This window comes from Gekko japonicus, unplaced genomic scaffold (genome assembly GCF_001447785.1).
Source record: "Gekko japonicus isolate JY-2015 unplaced genomic scaffold, Gekko_japonicus_V1.1 scaffold464, whole genome shotgun sequence".
Lineage (NCBI taxonomy): Eukaryota > Metazoa > Chordata > Lepidosauria > Squamata > Gekkonidae > Gekko > Gekko japonicus.
Window position 1 is genome coordinate 373,603 of NW_015170903.1, and position 16,183 is coordinate 389,785.

At 43.4% G+C, this 16,183-nt stretch overlaps 1 protein-coding gene across 2 annotated transcripts in view; it reads left to right on the top strand.

The window, feature by feature from the left end:
• Positions 1 to 16,183, top strand: part of GRIK2 (glutamate receptor, ionotropic, kainate 2) — a 918,110-nt gene that overhangs the window by 326,421 nt on the left and 575,506 nt on the right. For both annotated transcript variants that reach the window (XM_015418620.1, XM_015418619.1), the window contains exon 5: positions 9,557 to 9,610. In XM_015418620.1, the coding sequence (XP_015274106.1) occupies positions 9,557 to 9,610 (54 nt within the window). The remainder of the gene's footprint in view (positions 1 to 9,556; positions 9,611 to 16,183) is intronic.

Genomic DNA, 16,183 nt, shown 5'->3' on the forward strand with positions numbered 1-16,183 from the left:
GGACATTGCCCGCCACTCAGCCCGGGACCCTGTCATATCCTAGGTGCTGGGCTGGGTGGTGAGGGGGTGGCCTGCGAAGATAGAGGGCCCAGAGTTCACTGCGTTCACGGCCCGCCGGAAGGAGTTGTCACCGCACAAAGGCTGCCTGCTGTGGGGTGAACGGGTCGTGCTCCCCAGCGCCCTCTGCCAACAAGTTCTCCAGGCCCTTCACGAAGCGCACCTGGGCATCATTACGATGAAAGGCCTTGCCTGAGCTACATTTGGTGGCCAGGCTTCGATGCAGAGGTAGAGGCGTGGGTGAAATGTTGCTCGACCTGCCAAGCTGTCCGACCCAGCCCGCTGAGCACGCCGTCCCAGTCATGGGAATCCACACAAACCCCGTGGTCCCGGCTCCACATAGATTTCGCCGGACCTTTTCATAGACTGTTATTCCTAGTGACTGTGGATTCCTATTCGAAGTGGCTGGAGATAAGCCCCGTCTCCGTGACGTCCACAAAGGCCACCATACGTGCCCTCTGAAAGATCTTCACCACCCACGGGTTGCCAGACACCATCATCTCGGACAATGGGACGGCCTTTACGTCGGAGGAATTCCAGCAGTTTCTCCACGACAACTTGATCAAACACATCAGGTCGGCGCCATTCCACCCCGCGATAAACAGCCAAGCGGAACGCATGGTCCGGATGGCGAAGGAAGCGTTAAGCCACCTGACAGAGGGAGACTGGGAATTTCACATCGCCCATTTCCTCCTGGTGCAACGAACAACACCAAACCCCATAAACGATCGCTGCCCAGCAGAACTCCTCATGGGTTGGAGACCAACAATCCTCCTGGACCGCCTACACCATGATCGGGCTCCCGAGCCATGGAACTCTTCCGAGCAGTGGGAAGCGACTCGCGGGTTCTTCCCAGAGGACCCCGTCTTCGCCCGAAACTTCGGAAGGGGCCCAGAATGGATCGCCGGCCGCATCATTCATCCCACTGGCACTGTCATGTACGACGTGTCGACTGAATGTGGGCAGGTCCTTCGGAGGCACATAGACCAACTCCATTGGTGCATGCTTACAGAGCACCCAAGCACGCAGGTTCCTGAGCAGCGGGCAAACCCAGAGGTGAGCACCCAAGATGCCCCAGTGCAGGACCTCCCCACTGAGGAGCGTCAGAACCTTGCCCCCGTCCCCACGGAGGCTGCCGAGGAGGGCCCGACAACCGACTCTTCTGTGCCAGAGGTGTCTGCACCACCAGCGCATCCCAGAACATCGGACGGGTCCCTGGAGGTGCCAGTACTGCCCCCCCGATGGTCCACTAGAGAAAGGCGGTCCCCGTCGTACTTAAAGGACTATGTAACCTAGGTTGGGTCTGAGCTATGGGGGGAGGAATGTTATGTCCACTGACCGCCACCAGGGGCCAGCGAATACCCCCGAGCTTGACTCTGTACGAACAATGGGGACTAGGCTCCTAGTCTCTCCACTTGGGAACCAATAGGACCGTGGCAGGAGATTTAAACTCATCAACGGGACCTAGGGGTGTGTCCCCAGGTGTGTATATAGTTGGCCAGGCAGCCAGTAGTTGTTGTCTTTGTTGTGTACCAGTAAACCATGCTGATCACTACATCCGTCTCAGTGGTTTCTACATGCGTCTAACCCACTACACTTCAGTGTTTATACCCAGAAATGATTGCATCCCATAGAGTCCCCCCGTTCCACCATGTTTCTGATACCTACTATATCTAAATTGTCATTCAGCATCAAACTCAAGCTCTCCCATCTGGGCTCACTCCCAAGTTCTGTTACTCTCCTTTCAATATTAGGCTGCGTGGTTTACACAATTGTCCCTTTGGACTCACTTGTCCTGAACCGGAGACTCCCCAGCTCCTGTCAGCTTTCTCTCTGGGATTAGTTTAAAAGCTGCTTTGCCATCTTTTTGATATTAATTGCCAGCAGCCTAGCTCCTTTTTGGTTCAAGTGAAGCCTGTCTCTATAGTACAGGTTCAGCTTGCCCCAGAAATTTACCCAATGCCTAACAAATCTAATCTCTCAGCACCACTTTCTCATCCCTGCATTGAGATTCCTGATCTATGCCTATGCCTGTCTAGCTGGTCCTGCACATGGAACCAGTAGCAATTATGAGAATCCCACCTTTGAGATCCTGTCACCTAAAATTTTCCTCCAGGGCCACATGATTACATTTCCCAATGTCATTTGTTCCCATGTGTACCAAGACTGCTCACTCCTCCCCAGCACTCAACCTTTCTAGATTGCACGTGATGTCTTTGACCTTCGCACCATGCAGGCAAGTCACTATGTAGTCAAAATGCCTGTCACAGACCCCCCTTTCTCTATTTCTAATAATCAAATCGCACACTACCAAAGCATACCTCCCACCCAAACCTAGAAGGGGATCCTCAGTACAAGAGGATATTGGCCTGTTACCCAAGGAAGGGGTCCTTGCCAAGGGACCATATCCCTCCTTCTCAGACTTATGCCCTCTGACCTCAAGACTTTCATTTTCCACAACAGCAGAAGAGTTGTGAGCATAGGAGTGGGACTGTTTTGGTAAGTCCCTGAAGGTCTCATCCCCAAACATCTCTCTTTGCCTCAACTTCTCCAGGTCAGCAATTCTAGCCTCAAGGAAATAGACCTATAATGAGCTCTTCTTTACAGCTGAGAGCTATGGCTCCACCCTCAGGAGTTAGACAATAGCAGGCAGCTGACTCACCTCACTCAAGCAGAGCATTTCCTTTTTTTTTTTTGCCCCCCATAGGGGATTTTTAATTGCATTTTCTATAAACTACAACAAAATTAGGACGGGGATCTACAAACTATAGGAGAAAGTAAAGAAAACCCACTAAAAACCCAAGAGATGGTGGTCATACATACTGCTTAACAAATTAGCTTTTAGCTCAATGTTCAATTCAAGTTCATTGAATGTGGTCATCTAGTAATCTATTTAAACTAAAGTAAAAATTTAAACTCCACCATATCTGACTTCATAAAGAGCAAAAAAAGAAATAATTATAACAAAACATTGTAAGAGATTCCAGAGTGCAATAACATCTCATCTTTTAAACTTTTTCTTTCTGAAATGGTAGCTTATCTTTGGGGCTGCCACCCCCAGTTTAGAGTCTGAGTTCTCGTCAGAAGATGTCACTGCTCCCTCTTCTTCACTTTCTTTGATGCTGTCATCTTCCTCCTCTTCTTCCTCTCCTGCTGGACAACTATGTTGATGCAAAAATTCATGTGCCTTTTCAACAAAGTCAATTTTTTTCTTTCTTATCCATAAATTTGATGATAATGTCTTCGGGTACAATCCATTTGTAGGAAATGTTGTTCTTCTGTAGATATAAAACCAAGTCTCTATATTTTCTTCTTTTCCTTCTTATTTCAAACGGAATGTCCTCCAACACTTTTATTTCTTTGTCCTTGATTTTCAAGGAAGTTCCATTTGTCGCTTTGAGAATTTGGTCTCTCACTTGTCTTCTGGAGAATCTTATCATAACTTCCCCTGGCAGATTATTCTTTCTTGGAAATTCTGAATACGACCTATAGATCGTATCGATTTCGCTTTGTAATATATCCGTTTTTACATCTGCCGTAGGGCCTAAAGCATCACACATAGTCTGTTTCAGATTCTCTCCCTTCTCTTCTGGAACACCTTGAAATCTTAGAGCATAGCTTGCTCTTTCCATTTGTAGCTGTAGCAAATGAAACTCCTTTGTTAGTCTCTATTTCTCCATCTCCTGCAGTTGTTTTTTGAGCTTCTTGGTGTTGGCATCCACTTCTTTCAGCTCTTGCTCAGTTTTTTCTGTTTTTTAAAAATATCTTATTTAATTGAGTTTGCTGTACATCGAACTTATGGTGCAGTGCCGTGACTTGTTCCAGCAGAGTGTGCAATTCTTCAGTCAGCATCCTTTGCAGCTCTGTAGTTGTTTCCTGTCTGGGCACAGAACTCGCTGGGCTGGCATTTTCGGCAAGAAGCTTAGGTTTCACTTGCTTATCTTTCTCATCCCTCCTCGTGGATGCCATGTTTGGGAATTGTTTACTTTTTATAAAAGTTATCACAGGCTCTGGTACTCTTAAATCAGCCTGGTAAGTTCTTAAATACTCTTTATTTCAATCCATCTTGCTTCATTAAACCACCCCCCTTTTCGTAGTAGCTCAATGTTTGCTTAGTTTTTCTTAGTGGGGGAGAGTTCCCTCCCCCCTGCTTTCAAAGGAGAGGTTTTTGGCTAGTTCTTCGGTGTTTCTTGCTTAGACTTTAACTCACATTTCAATGATAGATCCGCTTTTGTTTTCTGTTCGCTTGGCTACTAAATGCTTGCTCCGGTGTGCGATTTCTAGTTCCCATTCAGGACGCTCCGCAGCAGGACTTTCGGGGCACGGAGTAGCCCCCCTTCACCGTCAGGGTCACCGGAGGAAGGGCTCTCTAGCGCCCCATGGCTGGGAGCCTAATGCAAGGGCTCTGGGGGTGGCACGGACAGTCCCAACCACGGGCTCTGACGGCCGTCTCCCGGAGCTCAGGGAGAAAGCGGCCACCATGGTGAATGCCAAAACCAGAACACCAAGCAGAGCATTTCCCAGCAGGACAATATGTTTCTACTGCACTCACCAAAAGCTAGAAGGAGATTTTCACAGAGACACACCACAGACACCTCATAAAACACCCAACCTCAAGCAAACAGAAATACATTTACTCTTCCTCACCTTTTGCACCAATCCCAAGCTCAATTCCCCAAGGCTCTCCAAGTTTCAAGTGAATTTGACAAAGGGGTCTGATTTTATAGCCCCTTGAATAAGGTGTTGTCAGCCATTCTCTCAGCATAGTAGGCAAAGGCATGAAAATGGTTATTGGTTTTCAGGAGTTACCATTAAGACAGATCTGGTGATGAGCCTGCGTCACATTTGACTGCAGGGACTGAGTAAGGTAACTTTGCCTGTTGATTAAGGCTGTGTCAAAGTCTGTAGCATATCTTGTTATCACTAGCTAAGATTACCTCCAAATTATTTGTGAACTCAATTAAAATCAACACCTTGAATAAAACTTTGTTGGTCTTAAAGCTGCCACTGGATTCAAACAGCAAATAGGGGTTTTCTCAGTCAGAGAACAGCAGAAGGAATCCATACATAGATGGGAAGGTGGGTTGAGTGGGAGACAGCAGTTGAGTCTGCTAATTACTAATCTGATTAAGAACGAGACTTTGAAATTGAGCCACAATTTTATTTGCTCTCTTCTGTTCATTGCTCAGATGTCTGTAGGTTCTTCCCATCACAAAATGTACACCTAAGAACATGAGAAGCCAATGTTGGATCAGGCCAATGGACCATCCAGTCCAATACTCTGTCACACAGTGGCCAAAAATACCAGGTGTCATCAGGAGGTCCATCAGTGGGGCCAGGACACTAGAAGCCCTCCCACTGTTGCCCTCCCCCCAAGCACCAAGAATACAGTGCATCACTTGCCCCAGTCTGAGAGTTCCTATCTATACCTTGTGGCTAATAGCCACTGATAAACCTCTGGTCCATATTTTTATCTAATTCCCTCTTGAAGCTGTCCATGCTTGTAGCCACCACCACCTCCTGTGGCAGTGAATTCCATGTGTTAATCACTCTTTGGGTGAAGAAGCACTTCCTTTTATCTGTTAACTAAATTTATTGTTAAATTTTATTGTTAAATTTTATCCTCAGGTAGTCTTTAAATGAGAGAGCTTTATGGGAGAACCATGTATGAGAGAATTAAATTGTACAAATCATATTATGGACTATTTTGGGGTGTCAAACATGTGGCCCATGGGTTGGATCACACACACACACCCCGGAAGGCTTTTATCAGGCACACAGTGGAACTGGCTGTCTTCTGCTTCTTCTTCCAGTTCTGCTGCTGTGTTGTAGCTTGCTTTGACAGACTCTTTCAATCAGTCAGGAGAAATAGATAGGCAAGCTTCTATTACCTGCACTGGCTGAGGCTCTTCCCCTTCCCTGGGGGAGAGAGGGAATGAGCCAGAACTTGCTTCCTGGCCAGGCTGCCTCAACCACACAGGAAACAAAAGCAAGCCTTTCTTCCCCTCCATTGGCTGAGGCTCCTCCTTGAAGGGAGGGAGGGAGAACTTGCTTTACTTGACTGCCTCAATCGCATGGGAGAAATACAAAGCACCTTTAAGACCAACAAAGTTTTATTCAAGGTATGAGCTTTTGTGTGCCTTGCTACAGTGTGTGTGTTTTATTGGGCTTGTTATGCTGTGGCTCTCCTGGATGCAACTGTGTGTCCAGACCAAGTTCACCCAGCACATTTCCTTTGGGGATTTTGAACTTAAGACTTCCCAGATATTAGGCTGATACTGACCACTGAGGAAGACTATAGCTTTGTTGACAAACACATAGCCCTTAGTCTGTGTCATGGTGTCATCTCATGTTCTTGACCAGCACACAAAGCAGTTTATGTACAAAAGCTCACAATGCCCAGCCATTTCATGTTTTCCCCTGGGCCTTAGGCTCAGAACTCTGAGCATGAGATTTCTGTAGTGAATGTCAATAAATCAAAAGTAGGTTTGCAGCTTACAGATACACACTTGAACAGCGTACTCAAGATTGCAACAGTACATACATTTTGATGCAGTAATTCAGAGCAAGAGGTGTCAGTTATCAGACACTATTAAATAAACAAAATATTGCAAGAGTGCTAATGTTTTAAGCATGTTTTTATTTTAAGTAAAACAAATCTTTAATTCTTTTTGTGTCCTTTATAAAGTTTATATATCTGCTATCTGGCATTACATTTTATGACACACATGAACCAGCCCAACAAGGGCTCATTTATTTCAGATCCAGCCCTCATGAGTTCTGCACCCCTAGACTATATATTTAGATCCAGAGAATTATGCAATTCTGAAAACCACATGTCTCAACTTGCTCTGGGTCTTATGAAGACCTGCATACTGGACAGAGGAGGACCAATTTAATCATGGGTCAGGTTAAAAAATGGGCTTGAGATCTGTTACCCTGCTGGGGGAAATGCAGTTTTTAACTCCTTGTGCAAATAAGCAGGACAGACAGTGAACTTCTATGACTCACACTGGGACTTGACTATTTTCTTGTGTAATTACTCTGATACTGCAAAGGAGGTTGAAATATTTGTTGTCTAGCTTGCCTTATAAACTTACATAATATACCAGTTTTATAACAACACACACACTACAGCTGAGCTCTCAGTCAACTTCTTGCTTGACGGCTACAGCCAAAACTGTCTTTGAAAGTTTTCACATAACAGCCACTATCAGTTGAAATGATGGATTGTCTTTTCAGTGGCCTGAGTAATGTTAATAAGGAAGCTTCCTCTATCCTTCTATCCCTCTCTCTTATGTGTGTTCATTTTACATGCCAATAAAGGTAACTGGACTGGATATGTGTTCATAACTTCATTGGGCCACACTTTAAAAGTGTGATTAAAATTGTTGATCTCATTTGATTATCAATATATTTTATAGCACTTGAATACAAAATGTTTTCCTTATTAGTGTTGGCTGAAACTCAGCAACTTTAACAATAAGTAAGCTCATCAGTCAAATTGCTTTATAATGTAACTAGTAAGTTGTAGGTGAATGGCAAATGTGTCTTTAATAGTATCCTGGTCAGCAAAACCAGGTTTGTGCTAAATATGGATTAGAGCAAACTGGAACCCTTGTCATCACCACCTCTTCTTCTTTAGACAGGAAAACACACACATGGGGGGGTTTGTGCTGAATTATCTGTTCCACACCTTTCTTAGTAAATGAGACATTCTGTTCTGCATAATACTCCAGGTGTATAGAATGGATTTTCAAGGTACTTCTGTGTTTAAAAAGAACACTGATTTGAAGATGCTGTAATAAAAGGGAGTGCCCTTTTTGTGTTCATACTTGTAATATTTTTAGATTTGTTCCCTTTCCTATTAAAACGTAAAATGAGGCACCCGGAACAGGTTAGTTTAATAATGCACTGCCTATGCTTTTGAAACTTTTGTTTGAAGAGTTTTGTTTCAATGGATTCTATTAAAAACAACCTATGAAGGGCAGTTTCATATTTTGAATTTCAGCAACATATGCTGAATTTTAGAACATTGTGCTGAATATAGATGTCACGGAAAGTCTGTGTGATGAGAATGAGCCCAGAGCTCCTGTAGCACATTTTCTTCCACCACTGCTTGTTCGTAGCTGGAAAATTGAGGATTTTCTTGTACAATTTAATCATAGTTTGTCATGGTGTTCAAAGTGAGTGAGATGGGAAAGTGCTGTTTGCTATCTGGCCTACAGCCAGTATTCAAAAACCACAGATAAATCCTGCTTTAGAATCCTAGTTTGTAGCCAAGAGAATAAAGCACAACCTCTATGTTCACTGGAGTTTGGATGTTTTAACAACCTGTAGTTTTTTCAGCTGTCCTGGGTGAGAGAGAAAGGGAGCATATTGACTTGTTCTTATTGAGATTTGTTTATAATATCTGAATATATCCTTACAATATGTGCAACTCTTTCCAAAGGGAAATTCGTATGTATGAAGGATATGAAAGTTATTCCAGAGTTATGGGATTTCTCATGAAAGTAGCTACATTAGTATAATCTTTTACTTTTCTTCAGATGAAGTTTGAACCTCAAATCATGATATCAGGCTGCACATTCCCTGTCATAAGGCCTCTAATGTGAAGAGGGAGAAGGGAAAACTGTTCCTACTCTCTTCAAAATAGTCCTGGGAAGCTGTGAGGTAGTGTAGCTTGGGTGTTGCAAGCTTCTCTCTCCCCTCCTATGCCGAGGGACGTGTGTGGGGTTCAGTCCTGTTTGGCTTGAACTATGTATTGGAGAGGTTAATGAAGTTATTTCAAAGCAAAGTGATATTTTGTTTCATTGCTACTTACTACTCCAAGAAACAGCAATGAAAAATCTAAAAGGCATTACTGAAGATGATGAGCTATTTAGGAAGATGGGGGACAACAGTTTTTAGTTAGATTGTACCCCTTGAATTATCCTCCTGACATTTGATATGCTCCATTAATGCCAAGAAATGTAGTTCCAGTGTTCAGAGTTAATGCTATATATTTCTGGTTGAAGTGCTCAAAGCTGGTTACCAGCAAACTCTCTCCCCACGTTTTGATTGAGTAACATTGCTCACTTGAAGTAGCACTGCATTTTTCTCATTAGGGTATTCTTTCTAGTTAATACATATAATAAATACAATTAATGAAAGCACCCTCAGTTTAAATTTTTTGTGGGCAACTGTGTGATCCCATTAATATGTAAAACTATAAGCCTCTTTCACACTTGCAGCCCTAAACAGTGTACTAATAATCTTTCTATCAGCAGATTTGGTTCATAAATTCATTTAATAGCCGTAATCTGCTCCTAATGGCTAAGGAATGATTTGCTTGACCCAATTTTAGTAAATTTCCAGCCCTATAGTTTTAGCCCAGTAGCATTCTTATGGGAGCTTTTCATTTTTCATGTAGGTGTGACTAAAAACAGTTTTATGTGTAACATCCACAATTTTGAAAGAAAAGTTGTATAACCTTAAAATTGTGTTGCCTTTTTTTTAGGCTTTAGCAATGGGAATGATGACAGAATACTATCATTACATCTTTACCACATTGGTAAGTAGCTTATAAGAACATGCTGTTAGCTTCAAATAAAGGCTTTGCTTTTCTAATTATATTACCAGACAAACCGAAAGTGGCCTCTCAGGAATGGAAATTAAAGTACTGAATGCTTTCTCCATTTCATTTTGATATGTTGCAGTGAAAGCTCCTGAGGATGGTTTGATTAATCCTCAGAAATATTTGGGGGGGAAATGGGATGTGCCTTATGTGGGGGATGGGACTGGTTTTATAACATTGCAGATTGGGCAGGGGAAGAGAAAATGGTTTGTAATTCAGAATGTATAGGGTTCTCCCCCCCTTTGTGTTTGATCTTGTTTGTTTATTAAGAAAATTATCCATAATATAACATTTGAGAACATCTGAAGCTCCAACTGCCATCTAATGCTTATTTTCTTTGAGCTGTTGCCTTGAGACATAGAAAGTTCTGAACTCAGACATCAGACAAATCTCTCTTATGACTGGCGTGAACTTGGCTTCTTTGCTGTGGTCCCATGCTGCCTTCCTCCTTCTGCTGTTCCCCTTGCATGCAGAGTGTGGCTGAAAGTTTCCTGTTTTGGAAAGCTTTCAGTCAAACTGCAGTTAACTCTGAAGTCCAAAAAGTGCAAATGGGAGTTGGTTTATTCCTCCAAAACTGACATTTTAAATCATAGTTTAATTCCAAGCTCTAATTTGCTCATGATTACTCATGAACATGGCAAAGAAACTTGTTCCTGTCCATCACAAAGAAACAGACGTTTGTCTGAGTCTGGAGAAGATCCGATCATAAATACATTTTACCAAATCACGGGCAAAAGAAAAGCTCAGTCCTGTTGGTCCTTGGGTCCCCGGATAGAGGAGAAACAGGACTGCACCTTTGAAATCTAGCTCTTCTTGTATGCTCAAAATGGTATGTGAACATGCAGGTGGGGCCTGCAGTTCGTAAACCGCAGCAGGTAGACTTTGAACAGATGAGTCTCACAGGGATAAAATAAGTAGTTGCTTTTGTATGTATGCCTCTTCTGGTACATTTTCCTGCACCCTGTCTCTTAAAACCATATGCATAGATACTTTGGCATCTGAGGCTTCCAGGATCATTGGATCCTGAGAATGGAAGTAACATCACTGTGGATTTCCCTGCTGAGGTGGTGCATCTGGTTGGTTCCCTTCTGATGGTTATAAGCAGGGGTCGTTTCATAGAAAAAGAGCCAGGGGAACTCATTAGCATAACTCATTAGCATATGCCACACCCCCTGGGATCACCGGAAGTTTGTCATAAGGCCACACCCCCTGACATCACCAGAAGTGTGTCATAAGGCCACACACCCCGCCCCCAACGGTCCGGGCCGCCGCTGCTGGCCTTGCAGCTCCACTGCCGAGCCCCATGAGGGAGTGCAAGGAAACCCTGCGAAGGCCCTCCCTGGCCCCAGGCAGGCATGGGTTGGGAAAGGCAGGGAGGAAAGCAACTTACCCTCCCTCTTCTCCTGCCTCCTCCTGGCTGAATGAGAGCCGGAAGCGGGGCGGCCGGAAGCAGGGGGCGGGGCTTTGCCATGTGCCCCGCCCCCGTACCTCACCCGGGGGAACTGCGATCCCTCGCGATCCCCCCCCCCCAAATGACTTCTGGTTATAAGAGTTATCTTTTAAAAATATTGGGAGGGATGTAGATTGCTGAGATGGTGTGATTGCTGAGTGGCCTTCAGGCACAAGCTGACCGGGACAAGCGCCGGAGATCGAGCGGAATGGTGTAAAACCAAGCATGGTCAGACAAACTGACAGACAATGAATGTGAGTTCTGAATAAAATGGAGTAGTTTGAAAAGCGATCCCCCCCCACGGTTGAAAAAAGAGATTGCAAAGAGTGGCTAATGAGATTGCAAATGAGCGGCTAACGGACATGAAGGGGGAGAGGGGAGGAAGTAAACCAAAAGGGTTTTGAGAGACTTATCTGAATAGCAAAATTGTTTGGCGAGTTTTCCGAGTTGTGTGGAAGCAGCAGAAACTGTAAACAAAACGGGGAAAATGGCAGCTCAGCAGAGAAAGTTTAAAATGAAGCCGGGCAGTCAGAGTCCGAGACCGGAAGAGGGAGCAGATGTCCTCAAACTCCTGCGGATATGCTCAAGCCGGTGATGGAACAACTCGATGGTATTAACCAGCAATTGACCATGATGAATAAAAACTTTGCAGCACAGCAGCTTCAGCTGAACGAAACAGAAAAAAAAGTGGAGCAGGCAAACGAGAAAATTAAAGAGATAGACACCACAAGCAAGAAGTTGAAGAAAAAGAAGGGAGATGTGGAAACGAAGCAGAATTGCCAAGATAATTGAGTTTTGCAGCTACAGATGGAAAAAGCTAACATGATTCTCAGGTTTCAGGGAGTTCCTGAAACGGATCGGGAAGACCTGAAGAGGGTGCTTAGTGAGATCATCGCTCCAGTAGTAGGCTTAACAGCAGATGAACTTGTAAACGAAATGGAGTCAGCCTATAGGGCATACTCCAATTACATTAAAAAAAATAGCCTACCTGGAGAAATAGTGGTCAGGTTTTCAAGAAGACAAACCAGAGATGCCATTTTAAAAGCAACATCAGCAACTCCACTGAAAATGGGAAATATAACCATCAAAACCTTAAAGGACATTCTATTTGAAATTCGACAAAAGAGGAAAAGTTACAAGGACTTAATTTCTTTCCTTCAAACTAATGGGATATCGTACAGATGGGCAGTTCTGGAGGGTGTCATCTTTAAGATCAATGATAGAAGAGAGAAGATAGACTCCACTTTTAAAGCTAAATAATTTTTGAGACATCAGCTGGGGACAGACGAAGAGTCCAAAGAGGAAGAAACAAAGTCTAGTGACTCTGCTACCTCTGGAACAGAAGAGGACTCTGCGGCAGAAAAGAGTGCAGGGCCTGCCAGAGTGGTATACGATTTTAGAGACAGAAAGCCGAAGTAAAGGTAGAAGGACTTGGAAAATGGCCTTTTGAAGCGAAGAACAAGAAGATGATCAGAGATTTCTCTCATAACAACTAATAAAATAACACATAAATAGTAAATTGTTATAAGCAAGAACTCTACAAGTATATTGTGATATTAGCACTTATAGTACTAAGATTTTTACTAAAAAAGATCTCCTCCTCTTTGGGTTTTAGTTTAGTGTGGTTTGCTTTCCTTTATCCTTAGTTGTAGTCCCTTTCCTAATATTTATTTGTAGTTTAGTTTTTGTAGTATTTGCAAAATAAAAAAAATCCCTCCGGGGATTCTTAAAAAAAATAATAATCAAGGGACCGCCCCAATAAAGCATTTTGAAATGCTTCTAGGTATATTAAATGCTTCTTTAATAACCATGAAGAACCATCATAGCCCACTGGTGAGTTCGGTTTTAAAAATGAGATGCTGCCGATTTACAATGTGGTGTCACTTTAAAAACCTGTATAATTTAATTTGTTTGCTTGTTTGGTATTTTATTTATTTATTTATTCTAAAAAACCTTACCCTGAAGAGTGCGCAGTACCTCTCATTTCTTAATAGAAACTGGGTTCCTATCCTAAAGACCAGGACAAGCACACAGAAAATTGCATTGGCTCCTTCATACCATCCTATGTATGAACCTACGTGCAGGCTGTATGCACACTCGCCATAATGTGAAGATGGCTCCAGTGGCACCTCTTTACCTATATGAAAGTAAGGCTGGTCTGCCAGGTTTAAAAGTAGTTTCATTCCTCCCAAATGTGTGGGTAGAACAGCCGTCTGGCCTCCCAAGCCATGCTGATCCTCTGATGGGTCATGCTGAACCCTTGACCCACTGGACCCTCATTGTCAGATTCCCAGATCACAGCATCAGATTGGAAATCACACCGTATTCTTGCTCAAACAGAAAACATAAGGTGCTAGTGATGTATTGCAATGGATATTATGAATCCTAACACATGAATGCCAACTCAGCGTGCATTCACACTGTCAAGGTCAGGTGTTGCTGATAAGGATTCCTTCACAGAAGGAACCATTAGAAGTTCAGTTGTTTTCATTCAAATTACACTTGATTTTACCCCCACACACTAAGTGTCCAGTTGAGCTACCCAGTTTCAAGGAGCTGTTCCCATTGGCTGCACTCCCACACCAAAAATTCTGTTTCTATTCATAATTTACAGTTAGATACCATTAAAGGCTTCTATAGTATTCAGAGAAGAAGAGACTGGATTTATACCCCGCTCTTCACTCAGAGTGACTTACAATCTCCTTCCCTTCCTCTCCCCACAACAGACACCCCTCAAAATAGGTGGGGCTGAGAGGGCCCCGAAAGAACTGCTCCTGAAAGAACTGCTCCAAGAGAACTGTAACTGACCCAAGGTCACCCAGCTGCCCTCATGTGGAGGAACATGGCATCAAACTTGGTTCCCCAGATTAGATTCTGCTGCTCTTAATCACTACACCAGAAATACATCCCTTTAAGGCCAAATAGTATAATATGAAGAACTGGCAATTTATAGTATTTTTACCTGAATAAAACCATGTAAAAATGCTATGGAATAATAAATCCCTGTCTACAGTCTCAAATATAAATAAGACATGCTGCATTAAGTAGGTAATCCATTTTTACGTATTTTTAATCTTTATTTATTTAAATAAGAAATAGCCCCTTTGATAGCACTCTACGCTTTCAAGCTTGCTGAATTGAGTATTGCTACCATGATCTGGGCTGTGCAAGCAAGGCCTACCAGGCCCAGGGAGCCTGGCTAGCAGTAAAGGAGGCTGGGCCTACAACTCCCAGAAGTCCCTGAAACAATTGCCTACTCAGAATGGCAAAGGCTCTCCAGATCATAAGCAGAGGTCTGTCATATCACCTACTGCCAAATCCTTCAACTAAAAATGCTGCAGATTGAATCTGGGACCCGCTGCATGCCATGCAGATGATCTCTCACTGTGATGCATCCCTTCCCCAAAAGGCTCTCAAAGCCATTATTACAGAGATTAAAGGTAAAGGTAAAGGTTCCCTTGCTTGAAAGCCAGTCGTGTCTGACTCTAGTGTTGCGGTGCTCATCTCCGTTTCAAAGCCGAAGAGCCAGCGCTGTCTGAAGACGTTCCCGTGGTCATGTGGACGGCATGACTAAATACCAAGGTGCACGGAATGATGTTACCTTCCCACCAAAGTGGTACCTATTTATCTACTTGTAATTTTTTGCTTTCGAACTGCTAGGTTGGCAGGAGCTGGAACTAGAGATGGGAGCTCACTCAGTCTTGCGGCACCCGGGTCTCGAACTGCTGAACTACTCACCTTCCACAGCCTGCAGTTCAGCGTCTTAACCACTTGAGCCACCGCAGCTCCATTGCTGTAACACTGTAACAGGGAGTAATCCCCATGAACAGACCTGAATAGGATTCTAAGTTGAACTGCTTAGGATGCAGGGTCGCCAACTCTGGGTGGGAAAATACCTGGAGATTTGGGGGGTGGAGCCTGGAGAGGGTGAGGTTTGGGGAGGGTATGCCACAAAGTCCACCCTCCAAAGCAGCCCTTTTTCTCCAGGAGAACTTAACTGATATCTGTCATCTGGAGATCAGTTGTAATAGCAGGACCTCAGAAGGAGGACCTGAGGAGGTTGCTTAGCGAAATCATCGCTCCAGCAATAGGCTTAGCAGCGGATGAGCTTGTAAAAGAAATGGAGCTAGCCTACAGGGCATACTCCAATTATATTTTAAAAAATAGCCTGTCTTGAGAAATAGTGGTCAGATTCTCAAGAAGACAAACCAGAGATGCCATCTTAAACGCGACTTCAGCAACTCCAATGAAAATGGGAAATGTAATCATCAAAACTTTAAAAGACATTCCATTTGAAATTCGACAAAAGAGGAAAAGCTATAAGGATTTAATTTCTTTCCTTCAAACTAATGGAATATCGTACAGATGGGCGGTCCTGGAGGGTGTCATTTTTAAGATCAACAATAAAAGAGAGAAGATAGACTCCACCTTCAAAGCCAAAGAGTTTTTGCAGCATCAGCTGGGAACAGAGGAAGAGTCTAAGGAGGAAGAAATGAAATCTAGTGACTCTGCCAGCTCTGGAATGGAAGAGGACTCTGCTGCAGAAACGGGTGCACGTCCCGCCAGAGTTGTATACAATTTTAGAGACAGAAAGCCGAAGTGAAGGCAGAAGGACTTGGAAAATGGCCTTTTGAAGCGAAGAACAAGAAGATGATCAGAAAACTCTCTCATAACAACTAACATATTAACACATTTGAAGCTGTGATAAACAAGAACTCTACAAGTATATTGTGATATTAACACTTTTAGTACTAACATTTATATTAACAGGGATAAGATCTCCTCCTCTTGGGGTTTTAGCATAGTGTAGTTATCTTTCCTTTATCCCTAGTTGTAGTTCCCTTCCCAATATTTTATTTGTAGTTCTGTAGTCTATTGCAAAATTTAAAAAATATCCCTTCAGGGGTTTTAATAAAAGAAAGAAAAATACCTGGAGCAACATTCACCCCAAATTGCAATCTGTTTACTTTAAAAGCACCCCTGTGCGTAACGATAGTTTGTGCTATCGCAGCTTGGGAGTCTATTGGGAGTTGTTGGTAAGCCTGAGCTAGGTCTAATTT